Source organism: Stigmatopora argus, chromosome 15, assembly GCF_051989625.1.
Source record: "Stigmatopora argus isolate UIUO_Sarg chromosome 15, RoL_Sarg_1.0, whole genome shotgun sequence".
Classification (NCBI taxonomy): Eukaryota; Metazoa; Chordata; class Actinopteri; order Syngnathiformes; family Syngnathidae; genus Stigmatopora; species Stigmatopora argus.
The window spans coordinates 12,694,676-12,713,050 of record NC_135401.1 but is presented as its reverse complement, the minus strand read 5'-3'; the positions used below and the strand labels follow the sequence as shown (position 1 = coordinate 12,713,050).

The 18,375-nt window shown below is 40.1% G+C and overlaps 1 protein-coding gene across 1 annotated transcript; it reads left to right on the top strand.

Annotated features, from left to right (window-relative positions):
* The first annotated feature begins 4,999 nt into the window (after positions 1-4,999).
* LOC144090235 (uncharacterized) lies at positions 5,000-17,962 on the top strand. Its single transcript, XM_077621604.1, has 5 exons — positions 5,000-5,150; positions 7,183-11,003; positions 13,306-13,432; positions 14,334-15,179; positions 16,453-17,962. The coding sequence occupies exons 2-5, from the start codon at positions 7,712-7,714 to the stop codon at positions 16,991-16,993; spliced, it is 4,806 nt and encodes a 1,601-aa protein (XP_077477730.1). The 5' UTR covers positions 5,000-5,150; positions 7,183-7,711; the 3' UTR covers positions 16,994-17,962.
* The last annotated feature ends 413 nt before the right edge of the window (positions 17,963-18,375 follow it).

Here is an 18,375-nt window from a genome sequence, read left to right as displayed (position 1 = left end):
ACACACCCTCTTAATTTCCTACTGCCTTGCTTCCTTTTTACACTTACTACTTTCCAAGAAAACCTTCCCTCCTACTCCAATCTGCACCTTGAAATCATATAAAAACTGCTATCATAAAGTATTGTAAGTCTTGTTACTGAAATGTTGTAATACAATATTTGATTGCAAAAGTATCTATACATGTTTGTTTATTTACTCATTCCTTTTCTGAACCGCTTATACTCACGAGGGTCACGGGGGTGCATTTGTAGACAGTAGTGGAGATTATTTTGGCATTTTTCGTGTTTACTCATTGGCTGTTATTGAGAGCACCAGATGTCCAATCAATTCCAAGTTGGAGGACTGGCAGCGAAAGAATGAATGGATGCTTGCTGCATTTAATTTTTGGTTAATTTATTTATTATTATTGGAACTGTATTTTTTTTATTTTTATATGTATCAAAAACAGTATATTTAGTATTTTTGAGTATTTATTCATTCATTTTCTGAGCCACTTTATTCTCACAACGGTCGCAGGGGGTGCTGGAGCCCATTCCAGCTGACTTCGGGCATGAGGCAGGAGACACCCTGAATTGGTGGCCAGCCAATCGCAGGGCACGAGGAGACAGACAACCACTCATGCTCACACTCATACAAAGGGGAAATTTAGGGTGTCCAACCAGCCTATCATACATTTTCGTACCCAGAGAAAACCCACACAGATAGAAGATGCAATGGATTTGAACCCAGGACCCAGGAGCCTGTCATGCTAACCACTCATCTGCCGGGCCGCCCGTATTTTTGAGTATCAATGCAAATATTTTTGGTTTTAAATATTTTTTGATGAAATAAAAAAGGTAAAAGGAACAGGAAAAAATTCAGGAAATTAATGAAAAATAAAGATCTTAAAATCAAATATTTTTGAAAAAAAATCTGGAGAAATAGCAAACATGTAGGTATTAAAAGTAAGTATTAATGAACATTTTTTTGTTGAAAAAAAATCCCCCTTTGAATCCAAATATTGCAGAAATGCAGACTCGGTGCTCTTCATTTTCTGTTGAGCCACAGATGTAAAGAAAGTCAGGATGCATTCGTGAGTGATAAAAGCATACGCACACGACTACATTTACCACTTAGCACAATTTCTGTGCATCCTGTATTAAAAACCAAGATTGATGCAGGTTATAGTATGTAGTATTGCTCAAATTATACCTGTGCAGTTTCACCTAGAGCTAACTGCCACTAGAGGACGCAAAAATACAAAAAAAAAAATGCTGTAATCTCATCATTGCCTAAAAGCGTCAGCCTATTTAATTCACTCTCTGCAAAACGATATGTTTGGCGTAAAAGCAACACAGCTCATCACCCTGAGCAACTATCGTGGTTTGGGCCTGCTTTTCTTCAGGAGGGACAGAGAAGATGCTTAAAATTGATGGGAAGATGTGTGGAGCCAAATACAAGACCATTTATGGAAGAAAACCTGTTGGAGTCTCCAAAAGACCTGAGACTGGGATGGAGATCTGTCCTCCAACAGGACAATGATCCAAAACATAAAGCCAAATCTACAATGGAATATTTCATGCATGAATGTATCCAGGTGTTGGAATGGCAAAGTCAAAGTCCAGACTTGAATCAAATCAAGAATCTGTGGGCAGAGATGAAGACTGCTGTTCACAAACACTTTCCATCCAACCTCTCTGAGCTCGAGCTGCTTTGCCAGGAAGAATGGGCAGAAATTTCAGTATCTCGATGTGCAAAACTGATAGACACATACCCCAAGCAATTTGCAGCAAAAGGTGGCGCTGCAAAGAATTAATGTAAGAGGGCCGAATAATATTGCATGCCCCACTTTTCAGTTTTTCATTTGTTAGATAACTTTAAAATATCCAATAAATTTCATTCCACTTCACAATTGTGTGCCACTTGTTGTTGATTCTTGACCAAAAGTTTTAATTTTATATCTTTATGTTTGAAGCCTGAAATATGGTGAAAAATTGAAAAGTTTAAGGGGGACGAATACTTTCGCAAGGCCCTATAAATGATTTTTTTTTACTGCCCTCAACCTAATTTCCCTGCTTAGCATAACCAGTTTGGGGGCAGTCCAGAAAGCTCTTGGCTTCAACTTGACTCCTTACCGAGGGAAAACCATGTGATTTACATCAAGCATGAGATTTAAAACCAACAACAAAGCACAGCAAGAGCACAAGCACCAAACAGGTACTCTCATTCTTTTGGTGGAAAGGGCGGTATAAGTGATTATTTTTCAATCAAATGAAGATTATCTCGCATGGATGAGGTCTGCAGTGCCAGCTGTTTCCATGTGGATGTCTTTGCTACTACAGCTGCTGCTGATGCTGATGCCTGGACTAAGTACCGTGCCGCCTCCACACTGATGCATGTTGCGTTAATGTTGAGGTGAAGAGTGGGAGGTAGAGGGCAAACTGAGAGGCCGGGGAAAAAGAGATGTGGAGAAGTGTGTGGGAGCAGTTACAGTAGATAGTAGATAGATAGATAGACGCATAGATAGATGGATGGATGGGTGGATGGATGGATGGATAAATGGATGTATAGATGGATTCATTGATGGATAAATGGATGTATAGATGGATTCATTGATGGTGGATGGATGTATAGATGGATTCATTGATGGGTGGATGGATGTATAGATGAATTCATTGATGGATGGATGGATGGTGGCTGGATAAATAGATGGATAGATGGATGGATGGATGGATGGATGGATGGATGGATGGATGGATTGATGGATGAATGGATGAATGGATGAATGGATGAATGGATGAATGGATGAATGGATGAATGGATGCATGGATGAATGGATGAATGGATGAATGGATGAATGGATGAATGGATGAATGGATGAATGGATGAATGGATGAATGGATGAATGGATAGATGGATGGATAGATGGATGGATAGATAGATGGATGGATAGATAGATATGTTGATGGATGGATAGATAGATATGTTGATGATGGATAGATGGGTGGGTGGATTGGATGGGTGGGTGAATGGATGGATGGTTGGATGGATGATGGGTGGATGGATGGTTGGATGGATGGTAGGGCGAGCTGGTCGACCAATTGACCGACCGATCGATGGACAGACAGATCGACCGATCGATCGATAGACAGAGACTGTTACGTCCACGGGAGACGTCGAGGTGTGGTAGGAGGGATTAGGACTCAATCGCGGGGAAGCAGGTGAGGACGAGGCAAATTGTGCTCATAACCAAAACTTTAATAACTTAGGAGGGACCTTACAAAAAAACAAGGACTTGGGAAACGAAACATGAAACCAAACCGGACTAGGGAAAACACGTGGAATCGAGGAACAAGGTAACGTGGATGCATGGTAAGGGAATTTAGGCAGACGATCCGACAATGACATGAAACTCAGTGGGGTTTAAATAGACACATCAGGGACTAATTTCGAATCACGTGCAGCTGCGCGAACACAACGGCAAGGCAGGAGGGACAAACGAGAGTCAGGAAAAACAATAGCAGGCTGCTCCTAACACAGACAGACTGATTGATTCATTCATTCATTTTGAGTCTTGGTATTGGGTTGAAATATTTAAATACAAAAATTTAATCAAAATACAAAAGAAATAAACCTTAAAAATTAAATAACTGTTTTTTGGGGGGAAATATGTTGTGTAGGCCAGCAGTCCCCAAACTTTTTCTCACTGTAAAGCTCTTCCTATTTTGTCATGGACCGGCGTATGTGGAGGGTGACAACTTAAGACAGAAATATGGAGGTGGATGGGGTTATATGTTTCACGGACGACGTCCATGACGGCAAAAAATAAGTCCCAAGCATAAGAGCATTTATTTATTATTATTAGTATAACAACTTTTCTCATTTCGAGTAGGAGGGCAAGACTGAAAACGTTAATATTTATTTCTCTGACGGACCGGTACCAGGTGGCTCCGTGTGCGTCGATTGGTCGCCGGTCTTTTGGTTGCGGTCTTTTGGTCGCTCGGACCGCGATAACGGGCGACCAAAAGACCGGCGACCAAAAGACCGACGACCAAAAGACCGGCGACAAAACAAGGTAAAACAACACAGTCTTATCAATCAATAAAAGCCAACAATGGCCATGAGCAGTTTCACTGAGCCGACGTGTGAGTTCAGTTTGTATGTACATGAGTTGTCCCCTAAGGAAGGGACGTCAGTCAGGGTCTTAACAAGTTCTCCAACAAAAAACAATAAAAGTCCGGGTTATTTGGAGCTTTTCTTTAGCCTAATAATTACTAGGGCATTAAGTATGACTAAATAATAATTCACAGTTTGTATTTAGGGAATTTGAGCAACGATTTAAATGGTAATTATCACTTACCTTCCGGGGGACCAAAAGACTCGCAACCAAAAGACCCGCGACCAATCGACCGTGTACCGGTGGCTCGCGGACTGGCACCGGTCCCCGGTCCGGTGGTTGGGGACCCCTGGTGTAGGCACTTTTATTTCTTTTCTTTATATTTTTTTTATTTAGGGGATTTTTCAAAGTTGTGCCTGGATTTTTCAATTTAATTTTTATGTAGTTTTTAGTTTTTTAAATTAGTACTCATCTTATATACTAATGTATTCTTCCAATGCTTTAAGTATATACTTCCTAACCATTTGGCTTTCATCGACAGCACTAAACGTCCTATCCATTTGAAGTGGGAGGGTTGGCAGTGCGTGAACTCCTTTGAAAACTTTTGATTTAGCTTTATGAGCCACGTTTCAACATTTATCATGATTAATGACACAGAAAGACAATAAAAAATAAAATTTGATTTGGGGTTATGACTATTTTTATGTAGCATTGCAAATGATATTGAGTATTTTTTGAGTATCTTGACATCAGTAGCATATAGAGTATTAGTGGGAGGGAAGGAGAAAGGGACTATGGACCTGTGAGAAAGGAAAAGAGAGAGAGAGAGAGAGGTGAAGAGGAGAGAGAAGGGTAGAGGAGGAGGTTTTGCGTTGGTGTATTGGTTGGCAGAGCGCGCGTCGAAAAAAAGGGAAAAAAAACCTTCCTCTGACAGAAGGCATGATTCACAGCCGAGCAAGAGAAGAGGAGGAGAGGAATATAAGCTAGAGAAAGAGAAAACGACAAAGATCAAGATGTGAAATGCATCAAGAGGCTCGTCACAGACACCATTCTGGTAAGAACAATAATTGTGCAGTGCATTCCTAGAATGGCATAAAAAACAGATTCTTAAAAACTGACATGTTGAGGATGTGTTCTATTGACCGGAGGAAATAGAGCAGATGGCTGCTGCGGTGATGAACTAAAGATGTTTAAATTAAGCCGGAGAGAAAACAAAACGATGCATAGATGTTTTAAAATGTAATTAAGCTATTGATAAATATACTATGGGTGGGGATCAATATTTAGTGTACAGGGTATTACTAATGAAGGCAATTTAGGCAAAAAAAACTTCCGGTCCTTCATGAAAAGCACAGCATTGACAATGAATAAACAATGTCTCTTTTTTATGTTTAATGAGCATTCACGTTTTAAAAATCATTTTCCGTTCACGTAAGAATAGTCACATATATTATGTTATCCACATCACAGATGAAAATTAGTCTAGAAGCTGAAAAGAGCGACATTGGCACCCACGAACACACACGCAGACACGCACACACAAACATGACTTAATTCTTCTAGTCCTATTCTTTTCTTTTTTGTGTGTTCCTTCATCACAATTCATGACTTCAAGTCATTACCCCAAAAAATTCTTTACTGTGGAAGTTGTGTGAATGGTGAGACATCTGGTAGTAGAGAAAGCTTAAATGGACTGAGAGAAATATTAATTAATCCATTCATTTTCTGAACCGCTTTATCCTCACAAGGGTCGCAGGGGTGCTGGAGCCTATCCCAACCTACTAACAGGCGGGGTCATGCTGAATAGGTGGCTAGTCAATGGCAGGGATATAGACAACCATTCACGCTCACAATCATACCTAAGAGCAATTGAGAGTGTTCAACCAGCCCACACTTTGTTTTTGGGATGCGGGAGGAAACCGGAGTACCTGAAGAAAACTCACAAGAGCCCGGGGATAACATGGAAATTCCACACAGTGAGGACCAACTCTAACCCAAACCCTCGTGAAGCCGACGCGCTAACCACCTGTACACCAGGCTGCCTTTTGTGTATGCATGTGTGTGTGTGTGTGTGTATATATATATATATATATATGTATATATATATATATATATATATATATATATATATATATATATATATATATATATATATATATATATATATATATATATATACACATGCTGCTGCAGCCAAACTGCCCATTGTTGTGCATACTGTAATCCCTATATATATATATATATATATATATATATATATATATATATATATATATATATATATATATATATATATATATATATATATATATATATATATATATATATATATATATATATGGCCCAAAAGGAATAGAATGAAGCATGAACTATGGTCTTTCTTTCCCGGTATTCATTTTATAGCATTTTGAAATTAAAATTCGCCCCAGTTGTATGGCACACCGAGAAGGGTATTCACAGTTAGTCCTCCCAGTTTAAATGAATTGCCATTTAGTTATTTTTTAGTCACTTCCTTGTTAGTTTTGGGGTACTTACAGGTCACTTCATGTTGATTTTAATCACTACCTGTACGTTTTTGGGCATTCCAGGGTCACTTCTTTGTACATTTTGGATCATTTCCTGCTAATTTCTGGGCATTTCTAGGGCACTTAATGTATATTCTGGTGCTTTTTCAGGTCACTTTCTGTTAATATCGGGTCATTTTCACCCCAATTGGGATAAAAAAAAGGAATGCTTTGTTAAATATTGGTGGAAGTGTACGTTTTTGGCAAAAACGTTTTCAATATGATTTCCTGATTTTTTGTGTAAACGAATTGGATAAAAATGTAGGATGAGAAACATTTTATAATGTAATGTTTTTACTCATGGAAATGAATAGGGCTTTTTTTGTTATCAAAAACTAAACGAATCTACGTCACATGAAATTTTGGGAATGTGAAAAGGGTGAGAATCGGTCAAAGTGCATTTCACTGATCATCGATAAAGTGGACAGGAAAGAGAAATAGAAATATTGTACGAGACCATGACAGTTCCGTACAATAAAATGTAATGCTTTCAGCATCATTTTTCCTGTTTGTTTTTCACAGATGGACGACTCAAGTCAACAAACAGAGCAAGAATGAGAAGAAGCTTTGACAGCATTCAGTCTTCCATCCACTGTGCTCAGTGCGTGTCTTTCTAACGCTTTGGAGGATTAAGACACAACTGACTCCAAGATCACAAAAAAAGAAAGAAAATAATAAAAAATAGCTCATGCTGGAAGAAACGTGCGAACAAAATAATATGTTCTGGACAAAAAAATGTGCCTGGAGTACATGTGTGAATGTCTAAATTTCAGACATGTTTCAAATCATGGAAATTCTAAGTGACGCTTTTGAGCAAGGGCATTGTTTAGAAGTCAAGATCCTAATTGCAATTTTCAATATTAGCCTGAGGACAAAATGATTCTTCATTAAACTTTAAATTCTGCTGCAGCCAAACTGCCCATTGTTGTGCATACTGTAATCCCTATCAATATTTGTCTTATCTAGTTAAACTAAAGACTTCACAATTGAATCTTCAAACGACCCCCGTTTGTCCCATCGTCCCTTCCCATCGGCTACCTACCAACAAAACATGGGAAAACCACTTAGCCGCCCAGGCTGTTTCAGGAAGAGCTCATGTTGTCTGGAGAAACATCCAGTTGGGGAAAGAGGAGTAAGAGGTCGAGACATGATGATGGAAGGGGGATACGGTGATGGGTATGTGCCGCAACGCTCTATCTATGATACAATGTGTATCAATCAACAAATTGACAGCCACCACCATCATCATCACCACCACTCTGGATCTGGACGGAGAGACGGTGGAGTTGAGGGGAGTTTTAGCTACTCCGCCAGTGGCTCCCTTAGGGGTAGCAGAGCGCCAGCTGAATTGTTTGACTCTCACCCTTGCTCTTTAACACCAAACCCATCATTTGTTCGCCGACTCGATGAACGAGCCATCTATGACTCTTTGAAACTCGGAGTCCAAGATAGCGACGGTGGTACCTGCCCTTCTCCGGGACATTTCAACCGATCAGTTTCTCCAGCTGTGTCCTCTTTCTCAGCACCAGGAATATCTTCATCGTCTAAGAAGCACCACCATCATTATCACCCTCATCATGGTGAAAGCACAAACAGTAGAGATGGTTGCCATTCATGGAAAGTTCTTACACCTCCCAAACACCTAGAATGTATGGAAATCTCTACGAATGAAATGATACCCCAAGGAGGCGGCTGTTTAAACCCAGGACACTATTCTCACCAAGCAGGGCCATCTTCTTCTCTTACATCTCCTCTTATATCCCCTTTCTCGGGCTCTCCTCTGTCATCTGGTTACCATACACCAGTGTTTTTCTCACCTGCAAAACCTCGCCCTAGTCAGTCTCAAAGTTTGCGTTGTTCACCGCCGCACATGATTCAACCGAGGCATTACTCCCAAAGCCAGAGCCTAAGGATGTCACCGCCCCACGAACTTAGTCGTTCCCCCTACCGAGCCCCGTTGGTCCAACTTTCTGCGCATGACCTTGAGCAGGACCTCAGAGAGCAAGGTGGATGGGGCTGTGGTGAGAGAGAGCGAGAGTGGGAAAGGGAGCGAGAGAGGGAAATGGAGAGAGGATGGGCACAACGGGAGTGGGAAAAAGAGAGAGAAAGAGGGAGATTAGAAAGAGAGCGAGCGAGAGAAAGGGAGAGGAAGGAAACGAGTTTTGCGACTTTCGGATATGGTCGACAGGTCCCGCTGCGTTCAGAAAGAGACTCTGTTTTTTTAGAATCTGAACAGGCTTTAGACACAACCCCTCTTCTACTTCCCCATCCTTCACCTTCACCCTCACCTTCACCAAATGCTGCCCCAAGAATGGGCACTGGTGCAGTAGGTAGGAATAGAGCTGGTTCGAAAGTCGGCTCAGACTCTATGGTTTCTAAAGTTGACAATGGGAATATGGGTTTAGGCCCAGTTGACAGCAATGGATCAAGATTAGTCAGCAGTGGATCAAGATTAGTCAGTGGGAGTGGAAGCATGGCTGAGGCTGACGTCATAACAGGAATACATGGAAAAAATAGATTTGGAAGTTCGACCAAATATGAAAATGATGCCAGAGATAGTTTTAAAAGTGGTGGTGAAAAAAGAATGGGCTCACAGGTGAAAACAAGAGTAGGGGGGAGGGATTTTGAAGGAAATGTGGAATCTGGAATGCAGGTACAAAATATGTCAAAAGCTGTAAATAGAGAGGGCTCAAGGGGAGGAAGATCTGGAAGAGCTGTTGCTCGACCAGAGACAACATTTGCAGCTACTACATCTACCCAGTATAGTGTGGACAATCAAGTTGTTGCTGGAGATAAAATTGATGATGGAACTGTATGTGATTTTAGAACAATGGCGGACATTGAAGCAAGGCCTGAAATAAAAGATAGTACAAATCCCAGGGAGAATGCGACAGAAACCAAGTTAAACTTGGCACCAGGTTCTGCGCTAGAAGCTACATTTGAAAAAGAGGTCACTCTTGTTTCTGCACAGGAGGCAGTTCTTGAAGTGGGGTTGGATAAAGGAATGGAAACTAAAATTAAAAACGATAATGCCCAAAATGAAAACAACAACATCATACATAAGACTCAGGTAAATCAAGAAGCTGTGGATAAAACTGAAACTACTGCTCTAGATCAAGTTAAGAAAAACCCTATGGACATGGAAAAGGTGACATCGGGCCATGTTGGAAAAGGATCTAAAAGCCAGAAGTCCAAATCATCCAAGTCCAGTGGCAGGTCTCGCCCTGGTACAGCCACAGGGTTGAGACCTGGTGTGCTTAGCCCACGACTCCGAAAAGGGCTTGCAGATCTTGACTCAACAGGCTCGGCTGAAAGCATCGAGTCCACCTGGCCTCGCCGGATTATGGTTAGAAAGAGGACTGTTCGGCAAGGTGGTGCAATTCATAACCTTCCTATTCTTCCTCCGCTTCCATCAGTAATCTCTGCCTTAGAGAAGCGCCGTCCAAATTCCCACCTCCATTTCCGTCCTGGCCATCACTCAGAGAACCCGCTTTCAACAGATCTTACTATATTCACAGGCCGGTGCTCACTAAAAGAGCCCTCGCAGCAAGATCAATCACAAGGAGCAGGTTTAGTGGGCAGAGCGTCCCTCAAAGAACAGAACCTGGAGCACTGGAGGATCTACAAGGACCAGGAAGAAACTAAGAGATCTAAATCCAAAGAAAGACAAGGTGATAATGATGAACAAGAGAGAAAAGAAAATGAAATGAGCCGTGGTAAAACTAAGGACAATGTTGTGGAGGCTACGGCTGGAAAATATCTGGTGGAAAAAAATCAACAAGACGAGATCAAAATAAGATCAGAAGAAAATCAAGAGACTGCAAACAAAATCAAACAAGTATTTGAAGAGGAAATAGAAAATACTGAGGATGTTAAACAAGAACACCATTTGAAAACAGTGGAGGTGGTGGTGGAAAAGAATGAAGAATGCGTTGTGAAAGGAGGACTTGGAGAATACTCTGGAGAGGAGCATGAGATGGAATGTTGGGATTCAGTACTTGAGATGGTCAACACTATATGGGATGATGGCTGGGAGAAAGAAGGAGCAGCAGGAGATGATACAGATTCCTTAACAGGTTCTCTTCAACGTTGGCCGCTCCTTCGGCCCCCTGTAGGCTTTGGAGGCTCCCATCCCCCTTCCTCTGCGGCCTCCGAGCTCAGCTTGACAGAGTTAGAGAGGAGAGCGAGAGAACTGGATTCTGATTTGGAGCACCTAGATCTGTCACAGAGCCACGGGGACACCCAGGATTTATACCAGACACTGCTGGAGTCGCAGAAAGAGCGAGCTGACATGTACCAAACACACCCCAGGCCACAGAGAGAGAAAAGTTCTGCCTGGACAGGTAGGCAGAACATGTATTGTTTTATATGGAATCTTTATCTAAATACTCTACATACTTTAACTCATTGGCTGATATTGACAATGATTGCTAGACCTCATATCCATTTTGAATGGGAGAGGCGAGTTAACGAGGGAAATGCAAAAATATCCTCCTATATCGTTACGATAAAAAATATTACGAAAATTCTGGTGACTTGTGGTAGTGCAAAAACAAATAGGAAAGAAATAAGAATCGATTCTTTTGCAATCTACAATGGAGTATTAGGGCCACACAAACAAATAAAAATAAAAATGCATAGATAAAGACATAATATTACAAAATTAAAGTTGTAATATGAGAATAAAGTCATACTCTTACGGTATTAAAGTTGTAATATTACGAGAAGTCATTATTATTTGATTAAAGTCATCATACTGTGTAACTTTATGTAATCTTTTGAGAAAAAAGTTTTATTATTAATGTAATATTATGGGTCTTTCCACATACATAATATTTATCGATGCACTATGGCCATTTTAGCTAAATCAGCTAAATAGTTTGTAAAGTCTGTAAAATGGCATAAATTATTTTACTTTTGTTAGAGCACTGAAAAAGTACATTGATGTAGATGTGACAAAATATTGCGAATTTCCTTATTTGTGAATGCTCTTAATAATGTTCTTTTTAACGGAGGCATTGATGTTAGGTAAGATAAATTAGCATCCACTGCATCCATACGTAGTATGTAACAATATTTAATATAACACCTTTAATCTCGTAGTATTACAAATTTCTTCTCCCAATGTTGTGACTTTAATCATGAAATATTATGTAAAATTACATAACATGACTTTTTGTCATTATGTAACCTAATATTACATAAAACTACAATTTCATTATAATATATATTGATAACATAATTTTTCCCTCATTATATCATGGAACATTACGCAACATAACAATTAGTTTCTCATAATGTTATGTAAAGTTAGGAAGTATTACGACTTTTATCTTTTTGCATGGCAGCAGCACCATTGGTCTTTGAATGTGTAGGTGAATAGGTGCTAATGTAAAGTTTAGGCATTGTAAAAATGTGAAGATAAATTCACAATATAAATATTCACCATTTCTTTTTTTTATTTTGCTAGACACGTTTTTGAGTAACTGGAGGAAACTCATTGTAGCACAAGTGCATTTCAAAACCTTAAACAAACAAAAAAACAAACAAAAAACACTAAAAATAAGATAAAAAAAATAAGGACAGCTAAAAAGAAAGTATAATATCATTTACAGTGGTACCTCGAGATACGAGGTTGATTCGTTCCGGGACTGAGCTCGTATGTCGATTTTCTCGTAACTCAAACGAAAGTTTCCCATTGAAATGAACTAAAAACAATTTAATTCGTTCCAACCCTCTGAAAAAACACCAACATTTCTTGCACGGCAACACACACGTAACAAAACATAAACAAATTTAAATGAACTTGGAATACGATGCAGGAGAGAAACAGTGCCAATGATGTTCTTATGAGCTGCATCTCGCGTCCGCTGTCTGCTCGTATATCAAAATTTGTCTCGTATCTCAAGATAAATATTTGCCCGAAATTTTACTCGTATCTCGAATTGCTCGTATGTCAGGCCACTCGTATGTCGAGGTACCAATGTAGTATTATATGATACGACACGATACAATACAATACTATAAAGCACTACACATTCATTTTTTGAAACAGTTTATCCTCACTAGGGTCATGGTGGGAGCTTTAACCTATCCCAGCTGACTTCGGTCCAGAGGCATCGGACACCCTGAATTGGTGGCCAGCCAATTGCAGGGCACAAGGAGACAAACAACCATTCATGCTCACACTCATACCTAGGGGCAATTTACAGTGTGCAATTAGCCTAGCATGCATGTTTTTGGAATGTGGGAGGAAACCAGAGTACCCGGAGAAAACCCACACAGGCCCAGCGAGAACATGCAAACTCCACAAAGGTGGAATGATCTGGATTTGAACCCAGGACCCCAGAGCTGTAAGGCCTGCACGCTAACCACTCATCCGCCGGGCCTCCCGCAATATAATACAATATAATATAATGGTCATGGTTATTGCTCATCACACAGATTAGCATGTGTACGTGTACAGGAGGAGCACAGAGTGTAATTTGATGATTAGTGCTTTGAATGTCAACAAGTAGAAGTGCTAAGGTTACTTATACTGAAAGCTGGAGAAGATATGTGGGTTTGCAATGTTGATTTTTAAATCTCCCCTGCTTGTTTCTGATCTTGGTCTTGTTTGATTTAATCACATCTAATGTTTTGTAGGCGTGGGGAGCAGGTCGCAGGTCAATCTTGAGTTGAGCTCCATGGTATTACCGGTTGCTGACACAGACAAAGACACTGTTGGGTGGTCATTAAAATCTCCTGCTGGGACCTCCACTGTGAGCACCAGGTGAGAATCAATCTCAACATTATTGGCAGACGAAATTATAATCTTTATAGCCTACTGTAAGTCAAGTGTTAGGTTTTTATATATATACTTATAAACAGGCAGTCACGTAGGATGTCGGTCAATTCAGACTTGACAACGGACTAAGCTGTTTTACATTGTTGTTGTTGTAATTGACTAATGACATGCTAACTGTTAATAATTATAATATATTCATTAGATGATTTGATTAAAAATACAATTTATTTTTATCTCTAACAGTGCCATTGACAATGATAGACATCCAGCTATCCTTTGGATATGTATTTTTGAATTACGTATTTTATCACTAGTAGATGTCCAATGCATTTGAAGTGTGAGAGTTGCCAGCAAATGTTTATTCATTCACACTTCAGATGGATTGAGCATCTAGTGTCATCAATGGCAGCCAAAGAGTTAACAAATAAAAATCAAGCTTTGCACGAACACACAACCATACATAAGAATAGAATTGAATTTAAAAAATGTAACACTACAGCTAGAAATATAAATTCCTCAAATTAAAACTATATTTATAAACTATATATTTTTTTCTTTTACTTTTTTATTTTCAATATTTTGTTTCTTTTTATTTTTCATTATTTTGCTTTACCAATAGTATGTATTCTCCCAATACCTTCTGATGTACATCTGTTAAATGTAAACTTAGACACGGCATTACATTTTATTTACATTATCTTCTAATAGTATCACATTTGAGTTTAATATTTGGCCAAAACTTTCCTTACTAACCCTTCAACCCTGTGTTTTTAAACAAGCTAAATTTAAAATTGGGTCACCATCCATCTATGGCTGTAGGAATATTACTTGGTACTACTGAGTCAATGGCGTAATACTGATAAGCAACTGTCCCATCTTTGTTCAGCCCCAATAAAGAGGACAGCTCTCCAGACTCCAACCTTACGCTAGTATCTGACTCCAGTGGCGTATTTCTCTCATCATCCAATCAGAGCCAGGAAGGGGCTGGCTCCGACAGCGACCAGCCTATCAGTGGCTCCGACCTAGGCAGCAGCAACACGTCCTTGGAGAAGGAGGGAGAGGACGGATGTTTAAAGGAATGGGGCAGGGAGGAGTCTGCTGAACTTCAGTGGTGCTACCCCTCACTCCTCAGCACCACATCTCCTGAAGACATAGAAGAAAATATAAAAAGAGATGGGAATCTTTGTCCCTCAGAAGGGAGCCATGACGTAAAAAGCACAGACGAAAAGGAAGGAGGACAGTTTTCAATTTTTAAATCCTCATTGGACAACAGGGACGTAAGTCAGTCTGAAGCAATGCGGCAGAAACGAAAAGTTACCGTAATGGCGAATGATCCCCTTCTGCCACCATCTCCAATGAGGCAGCCAATCAAACATCTCATTGATCCATATCATAAGCCAATTAGAAGCTCAGGACTGGACTGTGGTGACATTGACCCTTTTGCTCAACCAGATAGCTTTGTTTATCTTGCTGTATCTCCAAGACAAGGGGAGATCTCCGCAGTTCCGGATTACTCCACTCAGGACATAAAACAAGAGAGTATACACCAACACTTTGACCCTAGAAAAGCACACTTGGAGCAGTCCAAGATGGAACCTGATGCTAGGCTGTCTCACTTAGGCCCACGTAAACCAGAAGAAGGAGACTTTTTGTGTACAGATAGCTTTGTGTACCTTGCTGCTCCAGATTGCCTACTTTTAGGTCCGGAAGGATCAACATCATACAGTGGCAGGTGTGTTTTGTTTAATACATATTAATATCAGAAACACACATCCTTTTGTCTTAATCGTTCAATTTTTCCTAGTGTTGATCCTTTTGTTCTGTGTGACTACTTAGTTTCGGTGGAGAATTGGGACTAAAGAAATAAAAAAATAAAAAATAGGCCTACAAAAACCAGGTGTAAATATTTTGAGACTAAAGTTGTAATATTCATAGATAAAAAGTCAATATTATAAGGTTTAATTTGTAATACTACCCAACTTTTTGTACTATTACGTCTAAAAAGTCGTAATGATACAAGTCCCGATTGAAATGGATTGGACGATTATTTTGCTGGCTAAATGTGTTTTCAAAAACAATTTCCTTCATACTCAGATCTGAGCTGGTAGTGAATAAGTTAGGATAATGATAACTTTTGAATAGATGTCCACTGTACGGATCACTATTCCACAAAAGGTTAAATCACACGTCTTTATTAAAAAAATGTTTCATTGGAAAGCAAAACAATGTGTCAATCCAGCATTGGAGTAAATTCAGGCTTCAAGATTCCTGAAAATTATGTCTTCACTTTTGGACTTTTCTGCTAAATATTCATCAATAATAGGTATCTAAAGATGGATACACTCAGTTTTCCAATCACTGGTCACATTTTTAGTGACATGATATGCTATTTAAAATACTTTACATAATCACAACTACATAGCTGTGAATACTTACCATTGCTTACTTTTCTCAGAAGTAGTATTAGAAGTAATTTCTAGTCTTGCCCCAATCACAATATCATTATCTGTACAGATTAGACACTAAAATAACATCATCAATATCAGGGAGTACAAAGAAAAAAACGCGCCAATGCTGACTAATACGTTTTTTTTTTTTTTTCCCGAAATGAGTTTCCAAACCCTGGTTACCCAAGCCAAGATGGCTGCCAGATACACAAGATAATGATGGACATCCAATTATGTGGCATGCATTCATGTTTCTGCCTTTTTTAGAGGAGTTTATCAGTTGTAGATGTCTAATCCATTTGAATTGGGAGCGTGGCAGCGAATTAACAGACATCACTGATTAAATTGGAGATGCATTGACACGGATAAATAACCTTTAAAAATTGGTTGAGAAATTAGCTACTTATGACTCAATTTTCTCATCAATGCATGAACTTGGAAGGGAATGTCAAATCTACCAATATGGCATCTACCACACTGCCGGGTGTCGGTATCAGGAGACAAAAAGTGAGATCAGTAAAACTCTAGTAATTTCCGTGTATCTCTTCTATTTCCCAGGGAGTCAGACTCGGAAAGTTCTGGCTCTGAACCTGTTGATGAGTCTATATTGGGCTGTGGTTCAGTGGCTGGTGACAGTGACTGGGACTCAGACCTTTCTGACTCGGGGCTCAGTCGCCCCTCAAGAGTCACAACCACTGGAGCTAAATCCTCTGGAATAGCGAGACCTAAAAGACCAGCACCAGAACAGCGTTGGGGATCATTTGGAGAAACCGCAGAACCTGGGGTCCAGGACGAGTCTTTTATTGAAAAAGACCAAAATAGCAATGCTGGATCAGCAGACTTGGCCGATCGACCTGCTGCAACAGCAGGGGCGCCAACGACCACAGCTGAGCAGGCGTCAACAACCAAGAGAGTTACCTGGCAGTTTAAACCAGCCCAGAGATCCGTCTGTACTGGAAGCAGAAAGGAAAAGGACAAAGAAATGACATCATTTTCGGAGGCTATGGTAACTGAGCATGGTGCAGGTGCTGAGTATCAACCCCCCGGTTCATCTTCATCTTCTTTATCATCATCCCCATCCTCCTCCTCTTCCGGTTGAGTTTTCAACACCAAAGCTCTATTGGTTCCAGTAAGGTAGAGATGTTCTTCAACTTTCTCTGTAGGAGATGACAGTTTAAACAATTTACAACCTTTTATTCGTCCGTGTTCTTGTAATCTTGCGTCTCGCTTTTGCTATTGCCTTCATGTGACTTTGCCACATTCAGCTGCAGTAACGCTAACCAAATGAGATTATCATACATTTTATCAAATGCGTTATTCTCATGTGATGAGTGTTAACCTAAGACTAGATTGTAAGGAAATACAGCCACTGATGGTTTAAGATATTTAGATAGATATTTAAAAATGAATGATATAATTCCTGTATTTGTGAACTACAGGTTTGACTAGCCTGGCATCCCAGCATTACTTTTGCCATGTACAAGTTAGATGGCAAATCAGTCTGGTCTTTTGTGGTTTGGGCTGGATATTGTAATCGATGTTCAGAGTACATGGTGTATTGGAAACCTCCGGGTACCTCCTGATAGAATTAAATTGATAACGCTAAAATATAAATACAGCAATACAACAATTACCGATACATGGGTCAGGAAATCAATCAATATTCAGCAATAGAACTATTAAAGAGAATGACAAGTTCTTTCTCAATGGGAAAATAAACATTGTTTATTTTTTGTACTCTGGCAGACTGTAAACAAATGAGTGTCTTGTGTAACTCATTGCCTGACACTGACAATGCTAGATTTTCAAATTAATTTAAACAGGGGGGTGGGGTTGGTGGGGGTCATCCCGGCAGTTGAGTGGTTACCGCGTCTGCCTCACAGCTCTGGGTTCCTGGGTTCAAATCCAGGTCGGTCCACCTGTGTGGAGTTTGCATGTTCTCCCCGGGCCTGCGCAGGTTTCCTCCGGGTACTCCGGTTTCCTCCCACATTCCAAAAACATGCATGGTAGGCTGATTGGACAAAATTGCCCCTAGGTATGGGTGTGTGTGTGCATGGTTGTGCATCTCCTTGCCCTGCGATCACCTGGCCACCGATTCAGGGTGTCCCCACCTCTGGCCCGGAGTCAGCTGGGATAGGCTCCAGCACCCCCCGCATCCCTATTAAGGATAAAGCGGTTCAGAAAATGAATAAAAGAATGATTAAACAGGGGGGACTTGCCTTGAATGCTGATTTTTGAGTGCCATTCGACTCCTCCCAGTCAAAATGAATTGGAATTCTAGTGTCGTCAGTAGCAGCTGATGAGTTAAAATTGACAGTATCCTAGTAAAAAAATGTTGGCCTCTTGGTACATTTTGTTAACAACCAGACGACCGTTAACAACCGCCTTAAAGAGTGACATTTTGTTAAAATCCCTAAGGGGGTACTTTTCTGAATTGGATAGATTGGACTTCACTGAGCCACAACCAGTAGTCCTTTTCTA

Excerpts from the sequence above, each read along its gene's own strand:
- LOC144090235 (XM_077621604.1), top strand. The coding sequence starts at position 7,712 with ATGGGAAAACCACTTAGCCGCCCAGGCTGTTTCAGGAAGAGCTCATGT. Across the intron at positions 13,433-14,333 it reads ACCTCCACTGTGAGCACCAG|CCCCAATAAAGAGGACAGCT; the intron begins GTGAGAATCAAT and ends ATCTTTGTTCAG. Across the intron at positions 15,180-16,452 it reads TCAACATCATACAGTGGCAG|GGAGTCAGACTCGGAAAGTT; the intron begins GTGTGTTTTGTT and ends TCTATTTCCCAG.